The sequence below is a fragment of the Onychomys torridus genome, chromosome X, assembly GCF_903995425.1.
Source record: "Onychomys torridus chromosome X, mOncTor1.1, whole genome shotgun sequence".
Lineage (NCBI taxonomy): Eukaryota > Metazoa > Chordata > Mammalia > Rodentia > Cricetidae > Onychomys > Onychomys torridus.
Window position 1 is genome coordinate 16,747,947 of NC_050466.1, and position 17,535 is coordinate 16,765,481.

The 17,535-nt window shown below is 35.6% G+C and overlaps 1 protein-coding gene across 3 annotated transcripts in view; it reads left to right on the top strand.

Annotated features, from left to right (window-relative positions):
* Wdr44 (WD repeat domain 44) overlaps positions 1–17,535 on the top strand; it is a 100,412-nt gene that overhangs the window by 23,582 nt on the left and 59,295 nt on the right. For all 3 annotated transcript variants that reach the window (XM_036174959.1, XM_036174958.1, XM_036174960.1), the window contains one exon: positions 15,524–15,557. In XM_036174959.1, the coding sequence (XP_036030852.1) occupies positions 15,524–15,557 (34 nt within the window). The remainder of the gene's footprint in view (positions 1–15,523; positions 15,558–17,535) is intronic.

Genomic DNA, 17,535 nt, shown 5'->3' on the forward strand with positions numbered 1-17,535 from the left:
CTTTTGTATTTCATTAATATTTAAAAGTTAGATTTCAAACTATTCCTATATAAGAACTACAACCATGTGATGCATAATGATATTTTTGGTTAAAAGCAGTCTGTGCACAGGATAGCGATCTGATGACATCATTGCCATTTTAATTTTGCTTAAGTGATGGTCACTTAACAAAACTGCGTAGCACACATTTCCTAGAGTGTGTCCTCGGTGTTAATTGAGTCATGCCTGTGTTTGGACGGTCTATAATAACTATCAAGAAGGACTGAAGGTACAGCTTAGTGGTAGATTAATGGTTTAGCATGTGCAGGGCTCTAGCTTCAGCCCCTAGCACCACAGTGTATACACATGGATGCTTGCACACACAAACAAGCCATTACCAGTTTCATGCATAAGGCTGAAGCGTTGTTTATATTTAGTGTTTTAAAGCACTTTCGTTTCCTTTAGCCTTCTGTAAGTTCCCATTGTAGAAATAGCTGAAGGGCTGTTCCAGTGAGCCTTTTAAACACCCTTCATCTCCTTACATACACTTGAGTGCCCCTCTTCTGTCTTTCTATGATATAATGTGTGTTTTGGGGTACAGTTATTATATATTAAAATTGTCTCTTCCTAGGTTTGCCTCACCTATTATATTATGACCTCTCTGTGGGCAAAGGCTGGTTCTTTCTTATCTTTGTTTTCTCCCTGTTGCCTAGCAATGCCTGACCTCTGGTAGGCAACCAATAATGGTTTGTTGATTAAATGAAAGAACTCAAGAACCCAGCTTATCTAACTCCTTATTTTAAAGGTATGAAAACTGAGGTTTAGTGAGATTATGACTTTTAAGAAGTAAAAACAGGAAACCACAGAAGTCATCTGTCCCAACTTTTTGTAATGTCCTTGTTAAGGTTATCATGCAATTTCTGTTTGAATACTTTATCACAGAAGAAGCTCTAAACTCTGGTTGTTAATTAAGCTTATTAAGTTGAGAAAAAATGACTATTCCACCTGGGAATTTCTGCTCTTAGTCCTTGTTTTGATATACAGTGCTTCGAACATTTGAAGGCAGGGTTTTTGTTGTTGTTTTTTGTCTTCTCTTGGTTGTTCATCCTTATTTCTTCATCTTTTCACATGGGTTTCAAAACATTCACCAAACTGGTTTCTCCTCTTTTATTCAATGTGCTTTTCTAAATGTCATTTCTAAGATAGTACACAATGCTTTTCAATGTGCTCTTATCAGTGAGAATGTGCATATGTTCCCCATTCCTGTGTTCTGTTAAGTCAGTCTAGGATGGCAACCATGTCACAGTTTTACCCAGTGTAAGCGATCAGCAGATAATATGTATGGTTTCACTTGGCGTCTTATTAAACTAGGAATCCCTTATCATGAACTTTGTATTTATTCCTGTTACATTCCACTGTGCTGAGATTTGATCTGGTGACCTAGTCCATTTGAATATTTTTGAGTCCTTCTAGCCAATATGTTACCTGTCTGCTCCAACTTTGTCTCATCTGGAAATTTATAATATATGGTCAATGCATTTATCAAAAATATTAAGATTTTGAAGTAGATAAGAAATGAGTGTTTGTGGTGGTTTGGATAATAGATGTTCCCCATAGTTTCAGGCATTTAAACATTTGGTCCCCAGTTGGTAATGTTTAGGGAAGTTTAGGTGGTGCAACCTTGTAGAGGAAGTACGTCACTGGGGACAGGATTTTGAATCAAAAGCTTTACTTGCAGTTCACTCTGTCTGCTTTGTGCTTGAGGTTTATGATTTGAACTGTCAGCTTCCTGCTCCTGCTGATGCCTGCTACTTGCTGCCATGCTTTCCTGCCATGACAGCCTCTTATCCCAGATTTATTCCTTCTATAAGTTGCCTTGGTTGTGGTGCTTATATTAGCAATAGAAACCAAACTAAAACAGTGCTTTAATCTAGTATTATTTAATACAGTATTCCTTTGATATTCTCGGCCAGTAACCCTATCTAAAAGGAAAACCAGGATAATCTTGGTTGGTTGGTTTCAGTGAATGCTTGCTGACTCTTAGTACACCTTTTCCTTGCTGGGGGCTCTTAAACAATTTAATAGTATGTTCCAGAAATTTGTTTGGGATTGATATGTAGTGAATATATCTATAATTTGTACTATCTACTTGCTTTCCATTGTTGATTGTTAGTGTGTTTTCTTTCTTTCTTTCTATCTTTCTATCTTTCTTTCTTTCTTTCTTTCTTTCTTTCTTTCTTTCTTTCTTTCTTTCTTTCTTTCTTTTTCTTTCTTTCTTTCTTTATTTTTTGAGCTGAGGATCGAACCCAGAGTCTTGCGCTTGCTAGGCAAGCGCTCTACCACTGAGCTAAATCCCCAACCCGAGTGTTTTCTTTATGTTGTCCTCTTTTATTCTCCTTGGTTTCCCTGAGGGTTTTCATAAGGAATGAGCTGTGTAAATTCTCACATAGACTAAGAGATAATGTACAGTAAAGCTGAACTTTAGAACATCCTGGGACTTTATTCTTGAATGCTCTAGGTCCCACTTTCCTCATTCTACAATTTGTTTTTCTTCTCTGACTGTTAATGATGTTAAATGAAGAAATGATCCACATGTAAGCAAACTTGCATTCTCTTTTGTTGTTCTTGTTATGAATGTAGAGACAACCATCTTCTCATAGTTTTTTGAAACTTTAGCATACTCTGTGCAACAAAACTTCTGACACTTTTTCTTTAGCTTTTGTCTTTTCAACTTTCCTCAGATATGTACCCATTCCATCCTTCCAGACTCTTGAATATTTTTTTCTTTAAAGTATTTCTCATAATGTGCTTTCAACCTCCATGAGAGGGATTTATTCAGGCCTTCTTCCACAGATGTCTGCAGACCTCACAAAGCAAGACTCCTGGAATTGCAACACCCAGAAAGCCTGCCTTTATCCGTCAATATAAGAACAATTAAGGACAATAAAGGTGATTGGCATAATTTAATCCTGAAGTGGGAAAGCCTTAGTGATTCAGGTTTTACTACTGTGAGTAACATTGACAACCTGAAAATCAGCTTGTTCAGTAAAGACAAAATAGGATTGGAGACCAGCTGCTTAGCTTCCAATAAAAATTAAGAGAAAACATACCCAGAACATGCTAGGGAACTCCAGATGCTATGTGAGGAACTGTAGGCTATCTTGGAAGGTTTGATGAAAAGACAAATGAGGGGTTGGGGATTTAGCTCAGTGGTAGAGCCCTTGTCTAGGAAGCACAGGGCCCTGGGTTCAATCCTTAGCTCCAAACAAACAAACAAATAAACAAACAAACAATAAATAAATAAATAAATAAATAAATAAATAAATAAGACATGAAAATAGAAAAGATGTCTACCAAAAGAATTTGTGAACTAGAAAATTATCATTATGGAAAGGATACTAAAGGCACCCCTCTGTTTCACATGTGGCTAACAACCTCTTTTATGAAATCTACAAGCTCTCTGGCATATCCTCCTCAGCACACCATTAGTGTGGAGTTGGCCCCTCACCAGACTATGATCTCATGCCGAGATGTCTATCCTTGTAGCTACACCTACAGGGAAAGGGACAGCAAGCTTACAGCTAGAACACATGCTTCTGGAAACAGGACCAGGCCCTGTGACTTGCCAGATACAACCTAGGCTAGACACTACTTGGACAGTCCCCTAGATGGGACCTGGCATTGTGTGCCTGAGCCAGGTACCTTTCTGGTATGACCACCAGCCTTCTTAGGATCCTGGGATCACTGTACTAGTCCTTGCAGCCTCTCCATGTTCCCTTTGTGCCTCACACCCACCTATTGTGAAGCGTCACTCCTGAGCATTGAGTGAAATAAATGAGTTCCATAGGGAAATGATATTTCTTATGTTATTGTCATGATGATGCAATCAACAAAATTCAAACCATGTGAATTTCTACAAGATGAACAGCACGGTTTCTTTAGCACATGAATCACAAGAAATAGTCATTAGCAGGAGAACCTACTGATTAGTTTAAAAAGACATCTCCACTGATGACTCAGTGGTTAAAAGATAATACCATCAACCTAAGTTCAGTATCCAGGAGGAAAGAGAGAACCAATTCCTGCAGATTGTCCTCTGACCTCCACACAGGCACTACTATGGTGTGCAAACACTCATCACTGCTCCACTGAATACATTATTAGAAAAATTGAGGCAATCTAAGAAATCTGGATGTGAGCTATATAAATCATTAGAAATTTTTTTATGATATTGTGGTTATGTTTTAAAGAGAAGTCTTTGTCCTTTTTAGATGCATATTGAAATGCTTAATGGATAAAAAGGAAATAGCTTCTGTCATTTGCTTCAAAATATCTGACAGAATGGAGAGAGGGGTGTTGATCTGTCATTGCTGAACATGGTCAGCATATATGGTGTAGCTTTACCATATTCTAAATATTCTCCAAATTTTGTGTATACTCTAAATATTTGTAATGAAAACTTGGAGATGCCCCCCCCAAATATTTTTATTGCCATATAGATAGTTATTTGCAGGCTCAGTTCCAAAACTTGCTCTGATTATAACTTCTATTCTTCTATTGTATGTCTAAAGAGCCCTTTTACTTGTAGATTGGTATCATATTCACTCTTTAGTTTCTGGGACCCAGTCTCTGGCTTTCCCTAAGAAGTTGATGTTGTTTCTAGATAAATCAAAGCTTTAATAAATGGTTTAAGTTTCAACTTCTTGGTTACCTAAGGTAAATTGGGAGGCTAGGTAGTTTGTTGGAAACAGCAAAGAAACTATTCACACCATCCCTAGTTCTAGCTAGGCTTGGTTGATTTGTGATAGGAATTGAACCCAGGACCTCACACATGCTTAATATGCACTCTCCTATTAACTTAATAACCCAAGCCTTTTGACCTTAGCCTAAGTTTTATGATGGCAGGGACAGTGTCTGTTTTGTTTCCTACTTTATACTCAATGCTTAGCAAGCACCATGCTATTTGATAAATGATAGATGTTAAGTGGAGTAATTTTTCTTTGTATGTGGAGCTGAGGATCGAACCCAGGGCCTTGCACTTGCTAGGCAAGCGCTCTACCACTGAGCTAAATCCCCAACCCTGTAATTTTTTTGTGTGTGTTATTTTTCTTATTAAAAAATTAGGTAATTCCAAGCATGTTCAGCCTGTGGCTATGGACTGCATGTATCTCATAACTATGAATGTGGACCAATACATATGTAGATGACAACCTCATATCACAATGACAAAAGATTGAACACTTCTGGAAATGAATCCTTTGAATTTTTTTCTGAAACAAGCTTTTGTGCATAATGTGTATATGTGAATGTATATAGGGATGCTGTGGTAAGCATGTGGAGGTAAGAAGACACCATTGTAGAGTTGGTTCTCTCCTTCCACCTATACATGGATCCTAGGGATTGAACTCAGGTTTTCAGGCCTGAAATGCAACTGTCTTTAACACATAAGCAGTCTCACTGGCCTTGGAAATGATTCTTATGATACCTTCCAACACTAAAAAATTTTTTTGCCTCGAGACTAATTTTTAAAATCTGAGATTTTGGTATGTATTGCTGTAATTCCTTTTATACTCGATAGCATCATAGGTGGTATGCTAACTTAAAATTTTTATTAGTTCTTCAAGGGTTTTGTACATGATTTGATCGTATTCATTCCCTAACTCTTCTCCTTTTCTATCCACTCAACTTTTTGTCTGTTCTTTTAAACACATCAAGACCAATTTCTGATACTCGAATGCTCTTAGATGTGTGGTGTTTCACTGGAGTGTGCTTGACTTACAGGGGCTGTGCTCTCTTGCAGCAGCAGCTAACAGTTGCCAATAGCTCCATGACTAGGGGGTAGGAGTTACTGCCTAATTCCCTTCTCCATGTTGGAATTTGGTATGGCTTGAGTTTGCACAGGTCTTATTGTGTATGTTGCCACAACCACTGAGTTCATATGAACAGCTGCACCACTATATTCATAGGACACGTTTCCTGTTGTCATCTACCACCTCTGGCTCTTATACGCTTCCTGACCCTTTTTGCACAGTGATCTCTGAGTCTTGGTAGGAGGGGTATAATATTCCATTTTGGTTCATCATCCTGAAGTCTTATATTCTTGGTACCTTGGTTGGTTGTGGTCTTGGTGTTAATCACCATCTACTGCAAATAGAAGCTTCTTAGAGGAGGCTTGAGAGATGTATTGATCTGTGATTATAATGATAAGTCATTGGGAATTAGTATAGTACTATGCCAGTGTAGCAGAATTATAGTGGTAAGTTCCTCTGGGGCCTATGACCTGTCTAGATATAGGTTCTGGCCTGATAATGGGTGCCAAATATGAGTTTTACCTTGTAGAACAGGACTTAAAAATCTAATCAGAAAGTATCTGGTTACTCCCATGGTATTCATGCTGCTATGCACCAGTGGGCATGTGTTGCCAGGCCACTCCTATATTGTAGTTCACAGGGTTCAAAGCTGAGTAAGACTGATAATTACTTTTCTCTTCTGGAAGCATGCACACAGGACCTTCAGTACTGTGAAGGCTAGCCAGTAGAGGTGAAGCTTCCAGGTCAGCACCACCTTGGTTTCTCCATGTTCTATAACTCAGGGATGAGATATCTTCAGCAATACAATCTTACTGTAAGTTTCTGAATGGTAACCAAGAGCAAAGGCAATATCCTGTAATATTTTGGAGGCAGGGAGGGGACTATGGGACCTCGCTAGCCAACAGTTCCAAAAGAATTAACCCAGTTATAGCACTGGGCTTTTTATTTGTTAGCCATTGTGTCTGGTATGGACATTGTTGCCCTGTTAAAGTGTAGCTCCAATTTAACTCTTTGTGTGTTATGTGTATGTGTGTATTAGGAAGATTCTGTAGTAGTAATTTTCCATATGACTTTAAAAGTGTTTTGTGTTATTTTCCTTTTACATACTCCCTCCTCTCTCCTGTCTTGTGCTCTCCCACCTCAATTTAACCTTTTTCCATTCCATTATCACATTTTAACTTTTTAAACCAGTGCATTCAATCTCCCCTCATATGAAATCCCCTCCCCATGATTCCTTAGTAATTTCCTTACTTCTATGATCATTCCAATTGAAACACAAATATCTGAAGATTCAAATCTAGCATCCACAAATGAGAGAAAACATGACATTTATCTTTCTGGATCTGCATTACCTCTCTCAGAATGATAGTTTCTAGTTCTATTCATTTACCTGTGAATGTCATAATTTCATCTTTCTTTATAACTGAATAATATTCCATTGTGTAAATGTACCACATTTACATTATCTATTCATCAGCTTATGGACATCTAGACTCCATATTGTGAGTAGAGCAGCAATAAATGTGAATTACCTGGTATCTCTAGAGTAGGCTGTGGAGTCTTTTGGGTATATACCCAGGAATGGTATAGTTGGATCATGTGGTATGTCTATTTTTAGTTTTTTGAGGAACTTCCACACTGATTTCCACAGTTGCTGCTCCAGTTTGTATTTCCACCAGCAGTGACTAAGTGTTTCCCATTCCCCGCTAAATATGATAGCAAAACAAATGACAGTTGTTACATCTAAATCTCTGAAACACTAACCTGGTTCTCTTATATTCTTTGAGGGTGTGCTAGAGATCTAACTCAGTCTCCGTGTACACTAGGCATGTATAATATTTGGGGAATAATTTATTGTTATTAAAGGAAGTAAATACACAACACACAAAAGAGTCCTGTTTAGCAAGTTCTAAAGTCCATCTTTAAGAGAGTTAGTAAAATGTTGCTTTGCTTACATGTTTGCACCTTTTACTGCAGTTTTGTTTGGTTTTACAACCTGTACAGTCTTTGAACATCTTTTACATAAGTTATAGATATTGTCATAAAATCCAAATCTATGCTTGGATGTAATGAACATATATATATATTGCTTTGTACACTTGGAGGTTATCAGTAAATTAGGTTAGAAATTATAAGAGAAAAGTAATTTCCCCAGTATTCTACAAAACACAAGAGCAATGTGTTAAAGTTGTATAATTTTTTTAAATGACTATAATGCAGATAGTAAAATACATTCTCACTGTAGCCACCAATATGCTGCCTGCAAAAAGAAAACTCATGATCAAAATACTAAACAGATAAGAAACTAGAGAAAATATATAATGCATAATTTTATATTCAAACATTATTTTGTTATGTATAACTGTATATAGTATAAACTGTAGCTAGTGTGCAAAAATAAGTTTCTCATAGAAAAATTTATAGCTAGCATGGAGGTGTATGAGAGGCTGAGGAAGAAGTATCACTTGAGCTCAGGACTTTGCAGATAATCTTGGCAATACACTGAGAAATATAAAAGCAAGTTATAATGAATACAAATATTCTATATATGTTGTCAGTTGCTGAGATACTAATATGAAAATTACCTTTATATTCAAATCCTAAGTGAAAGCCCCTCTACTTTTTTTGCTATTTTTACATGAAAACCATGGGTTTTTCCTTTTTAGTAAAACCCAATATTTGTTTAAAGCACTTTTATTTTGAAGCTGTTTCATAAATTGCTTTTTTTATGTTTATAGCTAAAACACATTAATAGACACTGCTTTCAGTATGTTGAAAAATCAAATTTTTACTATGTGCATTGATTCAGTAACTCTTTTGTATTTGACTGTAAAAGCACAAATAACAACAACAGTGATATACAAATAAAATTATATTAAACTTAGAAGCTACTGAACAGGAAAAGAAACAGCTAACAGGAGGGAAATAAAGTATAGACTGGGATAAAATATCTGCAAACCTTATATTTTATAAAGAGTTAATATCTATAATATATAGAAACTCAAACAACTCAGAAGCAAGAAAACAATAGCACAGTTAAAAATGGGCAGGGGAACAATGATTTGGTGGTTAAGAACACTGGTTACTCTTCCAGAGGACCCTGGTTCAATCCCCGCATCCATATGATTGCTTATAATCATCTGTAACTCCAGTTCCAGAGCATCTGACACCTTCTTCTGAGGGTACCAAGTACACACTGGGTATACAGACATATGTGTAGGCAAAATACCCATACATATGAAATCATAAAAACAGTTGTTTCAAATGGACAAAGAGACATGCCTGTAATTCTAGTACTTGGGAGGTTGAAGCAGGAGGATCAGGAGTTCTAGTTCATCCTCATCTACTAGTGAGTTTGAGGTAGCCTATCCTACCTGTGATCCTGTCTCTGCACCTAAAATAAACAAACACCTGAAAAGACAGTTTTGAAAAGCAGACATGGGGATAGTGAACAAGTATATGAACAGCATTATTAATCATAATCATGAGATACCTTTTAAGACTGTTGTCAAAAAATAAGATAAGTGATAAGAATTTGGTCCATTTTGAATTGTTAGTAGGGATATAAATTAGTATAGCCATTACAGAAACCAGTATACAAGTTTCTCAACTAGAAATAGAACTGCCATATAAACTAGTAATTCTACTTGTAGATATGTAGCCAAAGAACATGAAATCAGTATTCCAAGGAATATTTGAATTCCCATGTTTACTCGGGCATTATTCAATAACCAAGATACAAAAGCAAGATGATTGTTTATCAGAGGCTGAGTAGATAAAGTAAAATGTGTTATGTATGCACAGTAGAATATTATTCTGTCATAAAAGAACATTCTGTGATTTATAGCAACATGATCAACCTAAAAGGTATTGTATTAAGTAAAACAAGCCAAGCACAAAAAGTCAAAGACTTTATGATCTCATTTACCTATGCAATCTAAAATAAATTCTATCTCTAGAAATAGAAAGTAGAGTGTTGGTTATTGGGTGCTAGAGAGGAGGAACAGTATAGGAAGGCTTTTTCTAAAGGCTTAGAAGGAATAAAGTTTAAGATCTATGGTATAACAAATGATAATAGTAAGTAATGTATATTTTTAAATTTCTGTGTTGGGTTGGGGATGTAGCTTAGTTGATAGAGTACTTTTAAAGCATGCACAAGGTTCTGGGTTCCGTCCCTAGCATCATATAAACTGGATGTTATGGTACATGCCTATAATTCCAGCATTTAGGAGATAGAAGCAGGAGGACCAGAAGAGGTTCAAGGTCATCCTCAGCTATGTAGTGACTTCAAGGCCAGTCTGGGCTAAATGAGACCCTGTCTCTAAGTAAAATTGCTGTGTGTATAAATTTCAAATGCTTTTAGAAACAAATGGTGAATATGTAAACTGACAGGGTAGTTATCTTGATTTAATCATATATATTAATGTTTCATTATTCCCAATAATTAGGAACATCATTTGTCAATTTCTTTTTTTAGACAGTTTCTTGGAAAGTTGGCCAAACAAGACCACTTCCTTTGCCCCAGATCTCTCTGAAGTGTTTGTAGATGTGGCATAGTGTCTAGTGTTTACATACTATAATATAAAACTGTGTGTGTCACATAAAGAACATGCTTTACACATATAAACAGATGCTTATACCTTTCTTCATCTCCTTTCTAAGCGGAATGTGTTCTGCCTATACCGACATACTGTTTTCTTTTATTAGTATGTTCATAGGATGATATTGAACTTCTAATCTGGTCTGGCTGTTAGGGTGAAATGACTAAGGTTAACCTGGTAAAATTATTATAAAGACAAGTTTTGTTTGATAATTTACAGTTTTTTGTTTTTTGTTTTTTTGAGCTGAGGATCGAACCCAGGGCCTTACGCTTGCTAGGCAAGTGCACTACCACTGAGCTAAATCCCTCACCCCTAATTTATAGTATTTTTATTATGATGTCTTCCTGGGAATAAATTAGAAAAATAAAGTTTGGGCTTTTGTAATATTAAAAAACTTCCTAAAATCCCCGAAACTCTACAGATCCTTGCTAAGATCTTATAGCTAGTTGATGGTGGAAGAAAGAGAGTAACATTTTTGTTGACATCTAGTCCTCTATTTTTCCCTCCCATCCCTAAGCCTGACCTCGGTAGTTGTTTTTGTAGACATGTGCTCTCTCTGATACCATATTTTATCTTCACTTTGAAATCAGAGACTGAGATTCGTAGAAGGGCTGAGTGGTCCCAGGATACTGAAGGTTAGTAGCACACTTACCGGGCAGCTACTTCTTCACTAATGACAATTCTCAGATAGAGCTGAACGTAAGAAGTAAGCATTTTAAAAGCCCTTGAACAATTGAAAAAGTGCCACAAAGTGCAAAATAAAATCATAAAGTCACTTTGGCAGCATCCCCAAATCCGTATTCTTCTTTGACCTTGCAATTACAGTTTTTAAAAACCTGGCTTCTCTGTTCAGCACAGATAAGAAGCAAAATTAGAAGGGCAAGAAAGCTTTTAAGCATAGGAACATGGCCAGCTGTAGGAAATGACCACTTAAGGTAAGGAAGAAAGAAAACTCTAAAACAGAAATTCCAAGCCTAGAATCTTGTGAATGAAAGCAAATAAATACCCTGTATTTTATCACCTACAGGAGGGCACTATTCTATTAAAATATTATGTTTGAGCATACTTATTAAGGGATGATTACATATATTTTATTTAAAGAGGTATTTCTAAGTGACAGATACTGAAACTGCAAGGCTTACTCATATATTTATATATATATATATGAGACTTTATGTTCAAACAATCATTAAAAGACAATGGTTAGGAAAATGCAGTAGCTGGTGCTATGCATGAGCAACAAAGTGAAGGCAATTAATGCTGCTTCTTGAGTTGGACTAAACTTGTTTAAGGCTTTGAATTCTGACTGGCCCTTAACAGCTACAATAACTGGCTAATTGACATGTCGTAGCCTGGGAATGAAGTAAAGAAAGATGCATATGTAAAATATCCAGAGAAATGAAACCTTTGGATCTTCAACTTTTGCAGTGTTTAAAACCTTGCCCAGAAAGGAGGCAATACACTGAAAGCCTGGAGTCAGGCTGCCTAAGGTCACATTCCAGCCCGTGCATTTTAAAGATAGAATTTAAATGATTGAGTCTGATCCAAGTTAGACTTTTGTTCTGTGAAAATAATATAATTAGTAGGAGATTTTTGAGGACTAAAAAAGTTCAAGCATGCAAGCGTTGTTTTGGCACATATCTGATAAATTATGGCCATTGTTTTATTATTTATAAAGCCCCTATTAGAAAAAACTTGGAGTGGATATAAATCATGACTTTTGCTACTATTTGTTTGTTTGTTTATTATTTGTTTGTGTGAATGTATGCCACGTGTGTGTGAGTGCCTGCAGAAGCCAGAAAAGTGTATTGAGTTCCATGGAGCTTGAGTTACAGGTAGTTTCGAGCCAGTGGGTGCTGAGAACTGAACTCAGTCTTCTACAAGAGCAGCAAGTACCCTTGACCATTGAGCAATCTCTTCAGTCTCCTGTTGGCTGCTTTTTATGCTGGAATGAATTGTTCTTTTCTCATTTTGGCACATAACAAAGGTAATTTACAAGTTAAATGTGTTTTTCACTTTTTACTAGGCACTGAAGTTCTATAAATTGATCAGAAATGTGTAACAAAAGCACTCTAGCCTTACATACTACCCTGATAAAAAAAGTTTCAAGCTTAACACATTAGAAGAAACCTATGGTAATTTGAAATACATTGTTACCCACCAAACTCTTAATTACATTATACTTAAAATATGCTTCAAACACAAGTGTTTTTGGTTACTAGATTTTTGTTTAATAATATCACTTATTGGTAAGATTTCATTTGAATCACCAGCTCAGTATACTCTGGCTTTTTTTCACTCTTTTTCAGTGAGCTGGAGCTTTTTAGGCTGTAGAGTACCCTTTTTGTGTCCAGAAATAGTTTTTGGCTCCTCACTACTGATAGCTTCCAAAGTACCATAGAAAAATGTGGAGTAATTCAAAGTTGCTAAAGAAACTACCATGCACTTTGTATGTTTTCATGCACCCTGACTTAATCCTCATATCAGTCCAGTGCAGAGGACAAAAGAGCACCTTTAAGAAACTGAATCATTAATTGATTTGATCACACAGGTGGGTTGTCATTAAACAGTGTTCAAGCCAAGTTAGCCTGCTTAAAAGACTGTTTTACTATGTCCCTTGTCTTTCAAACAGAAGTAGTTACTCTGCATAATCTGGAATATCTCTATTAATGTCAACAACTGGCCAATAACTTAGACATTAAATCAGCAGCCAGAAACCTATTACATACAAGAGCTAAGTATATCTTCCTTTCTAGGGGATGCAACCAGCTAAAGAACCTGGCCAAATTTCTCCAGGTGTAAGGATCCTGAGATGAATAAAATTTCCTCCCTTCTCTCCTTCATATGGGGTTTAGTGTTTTTTGTTTTGTTTTTAAACAACATTGCTTTTAGACGTCTATTGTAGGTCTGCACTTCCCCTTTGTTGTCCTTCAGAATTCAAGGTTCATGGAGATTTGAGCTTTTTAAGGTCTGTGTTTTTCTTTGGATTGTACTTGTTTGTTTTAGACATCTGTTTATATAGAATTGATCTTTATTTCTTTCTTTGGAAATTAGAATAGCCTTAGCTATAACTAGCTATCTATATGCAGGATTTTATTACACAGCAATATAGATTTGACTAGAGAACCAAATAATTGTCAACATGACAAGCATATAATCCCAGAACTCAGGAGACTGAGGCAGGAAAATCTTGAGTTTGGACTATGTATCAAGTCCCTGTCTTAACAAAACAAAACCTGTTTTCATTTCTGCAAATTGTCTTTTGTTAACACAAATTTATTTTGACCAAAAACACTGTTAGTTAGATGGGCACTGTTTCTGACAGTTAATTTTGTGGGTTTTTTTTTCTTTAGTAACCTTAAAAAAGCAAACTACAATTGTCTAATTCATCTTATCTCTAGTCCTAGCACAGAATGGTATTCTAGAAATACTTGTTCAGTGAAGAAATTAAATGTTCTTTGAAAGTTATTTTGCTTCCCACTAAATTTTAAGTAGATCTTAAGGATTCCTGTAATAACATCATACCAAATTTGGCATATAAAGAATATAGTAATTTGGTTTTTCTTATAAATACAACTTTGAGGAAAAGTTACCCATTCTCTTAAACTGTTTTTCTATCTGTACAAAAACACTGTGATTAAAAAGTTTTGGTTTGAAGCTGCCTTTCAAACCCAAAGTTGTATCATCTGTGATAATTGCATTTTATTTTTCAAAATCCAGGAATGCTATGTAGCCCTGAGGAATAATAATTAGTGGCCATAAAAATATGTTCTCTCATTTATGCTTTGAACCAAATATTAAACTCTTCTTACTTGGAAAATTAAACTGTTCTTACTTGAAAAAAACAAAAAGGTAAGGAAGGAATCAGTGAAAATAATTGGTGAGAAATTATTTTTGAAATTCTTGTATCAAGAGTAGTTTATATTTAAGGGTAGAATATTTTGTTAATTTATTGTTATTTTTTCTTACATAATATATCCTGATTATGGCTTCCCCTACCTCTGTTCCACTCAGTTCCTTCCCACCTCCGCTCTCATCCATATCTACTCCCTGTCTCTCATTAGAAAAGAACAGCTCTATAAGGGAAATATTAAAATATAATAAGATAAAACAAAAACTATCACATTGAAATTGGACAGGACAAACCAACAGAAGGAAAAGAGCCCAAGAGAAGGCAGAAGAATCAGAGAGTCTCGGTCAGTTCATATGAGCTTTGCTCATGTTGATTTACAGGGTCATGTCTGGTGTCCTCCATCCGCTCTAGCTCTTTCTGCCTCCTCCTTTATGGGGTTCCCTGAGTGGAGGTATTTGGTAGAGACAACCCATTTAGGGATAAGTGTTCCAGGGTTTCTCACTCTCTGTTTAATGTCTGACTGTGAGTCTCTGTATTTAGTCCCATCTACTGTAGGAGCAAGCTTCTCTGATTGTAGCTGAAAAAGGCACTGACCTTTGAGTATAGCAGAAGTCATTAGGAGTCATTTTATTACTACATGTTTTAATGTTTTTAGACCTGTAGTATTTGGTTTTACCCCAGGTAAGGGTAGAGTTTTGCTCCAGTAGAAAAACTGAAGTCAAAATGAAAATAATTTCTCTTTCCAAAATCAGTATGTATAATGCATATGAAAATTTTGAACCATGTTAGAAACCAAAGAAGTGCAACACAGGACAAAAATAACATGTACACTTACTTATCAAATAAAAAATATTTAATGGCACTGCTTTTTGGCAAAGGTATTAAACTGGCATTCTTAAAGCAGTGAGAGCGTATATTGGTGTAATTGTTCTGGATAGCAGTCTGAAAGCTTCCTGCAAATTTGAATTTTTTAAATACTTTTGACCCACAATTTCACATTTAGAACAATCATTTTTAGGAAGTTTATTGTGGAGTTGCACAGTTTTGTTTGTAGAAAGCTCCATGTACTATATGTATATGAAGACAGATGGTAAGTAAGCTTATTAATAATTGCTTTAGCTTTCTTCCCTGATCTTTTGTTTTCCACATTTTGCTATATAAAAAATACGATTTTCCAGTAACAAAATATATACCTATTTTTTAATGCAAACTTGTCTTTATTAGTATGTAGAAGTTTCTCTTATTTCTTCTATCTAATACTTTCTTTTGTTTCTGAACAGATCTCCAGAAAAAGTTGGACTTTCATCAGTCAAGGTTAGTTGTGTTTTCTCAAAGATTTTGGTATTTGTCACCTTCTTGCTACTGGTTTTTTTTGTTTTTTTTTTTTTAGTTATTTTTTCCATCAAGAACATTGCCATTATATTCTAACTTAACAATTATTTAGCTATTTCATAAATACCTATGTGAATATTGTGCTGTAAGGACAGGTTTAAATATAATTTTTAGATTTTCATTAATTTTTATTTGATTTATAATTTTAAAAATAAAAGAACACTATTAAAGGACTAAATATATAACTTAGTGATACAGTACTTACCAAGTATCTACAAGGCCTTAGGTCCAGACCTTAGTATTTTAAAAAGGAAAAAAAATAGAATAACCAAAACACTTGAATGCTTCTTATTGGCACATGTTTTGACACTATTAGTATAAATAAAAATTAATACTGGCCTTATTTCTAAGTAAACAGATTTTCTATTGTGACAGTATATCATTGGTGGCCTTTTTTGTTTGTTTTTGTCATGCTGGGGATCAAACCTGGAGCCTAGCACAAGTAAGAGCTTCATCACTGAGCTATATCTTAGTCCCTAAGAGATACCCATTTTAAATACAAGAATATCATCATGAAAATTTACTTATATTAAATGCATTATATATAAGTATTTATATATGTGTATTATATGATTTTTATATACATATATATACATACATACATACATACATACACACATGCACCTTTAATGCACATCGGATATATTATCACATAATAGTATATTTATATGGAACATTCTACAGAAGTAAAAATGAATTAATTATATATAAAGCCCAAATCAGTTTCAAACACCAGAGTGTTGATTGGAGGTACAAGGCACAGAAAAAATATGCACTGTGATTCCATTATGTTTAGTTCAAAAGCACACCAAAAAAGAATATATTGTTTAGAAATATAATCATGAGATCTCCCTGAGTCCCTTAATTCAGTCCCCTAAATACCCCATAAAATTGAGCATGATGGCTTGTAGGCAGGGTTTTCTGTCCTACCAGCCAGCTTCCAAATAATTACACAGACACTTATTATTAATTATAAATGCTCAGCTGATAACTTAGGCTTGTTGCTAACTAGCTCTTACCTCTTAAATTAACCCATATTTATCTATCTATCTATTTATTTATTTATTTATGGTTTTTCAAGACAGGGTTTCTCTGTGTAACAGTCCTGGCTGTCCTAGAACTCACTTTGTAGACCAGGCTGGCCTTGAACTCACAGAGATCCACCTGCCTCTGCCTCCCAAATGCTGGGATTAAAGGCATGTGCCACCACTGCCCTGTGAACCCATATTTCTTATCTATGCTCTACCACTGTGGTGGTACCTGTTTTCACCATAGCATGTTCATTTCCTGCTTTCTTTGCATATGGCTGGTAACTCCACCCTCTTTCTTCCCAGTGTTCTCTCAGTCTGGCTCTCCCACCTAACCTCTTCCTGCCTAGCTACTGGCCAATTGGCTCCTTATTAAACCAGTGAGAGCAATATATCTTCACAGTGTACCACAGGATTATTCCACAGCAATGGTTCATGCTTATAATACTAGCACTAGAGATGTGAAAGCAGAATAAAAAATTTAAAGTCATTGTTGTTAACATAGTGGATTTGATGCCATCTTGTTATACATGAGGAAACATAAACATGGTCAAACTGGGAAGAAAGCAAAGCAATGATAAACAAAATTTAGGCTGTCATTTTCATTTCTCAGGTAGAGAGATTATAAAGAAAATGAGAATAATGTGCAAGAGTCTTGAAAGCTCTTTCCTTTTTCTTTTTTTCTTTTTTTTTTTTTTTTTTTTGAGCTGAGGATCGAACCCAGGGCCTTGTGCTTGCTAGGCAAGCGCTCCTACCACTGAGCTAAATCCCCAACCCTCTTTCCTTTTTCTTAAAACTGGATGCTTAAGAAAGGTTCTATCATAATTCTTCCTTGTATTTTGTAAAAATATTTTGTACTTAATATTTCCATG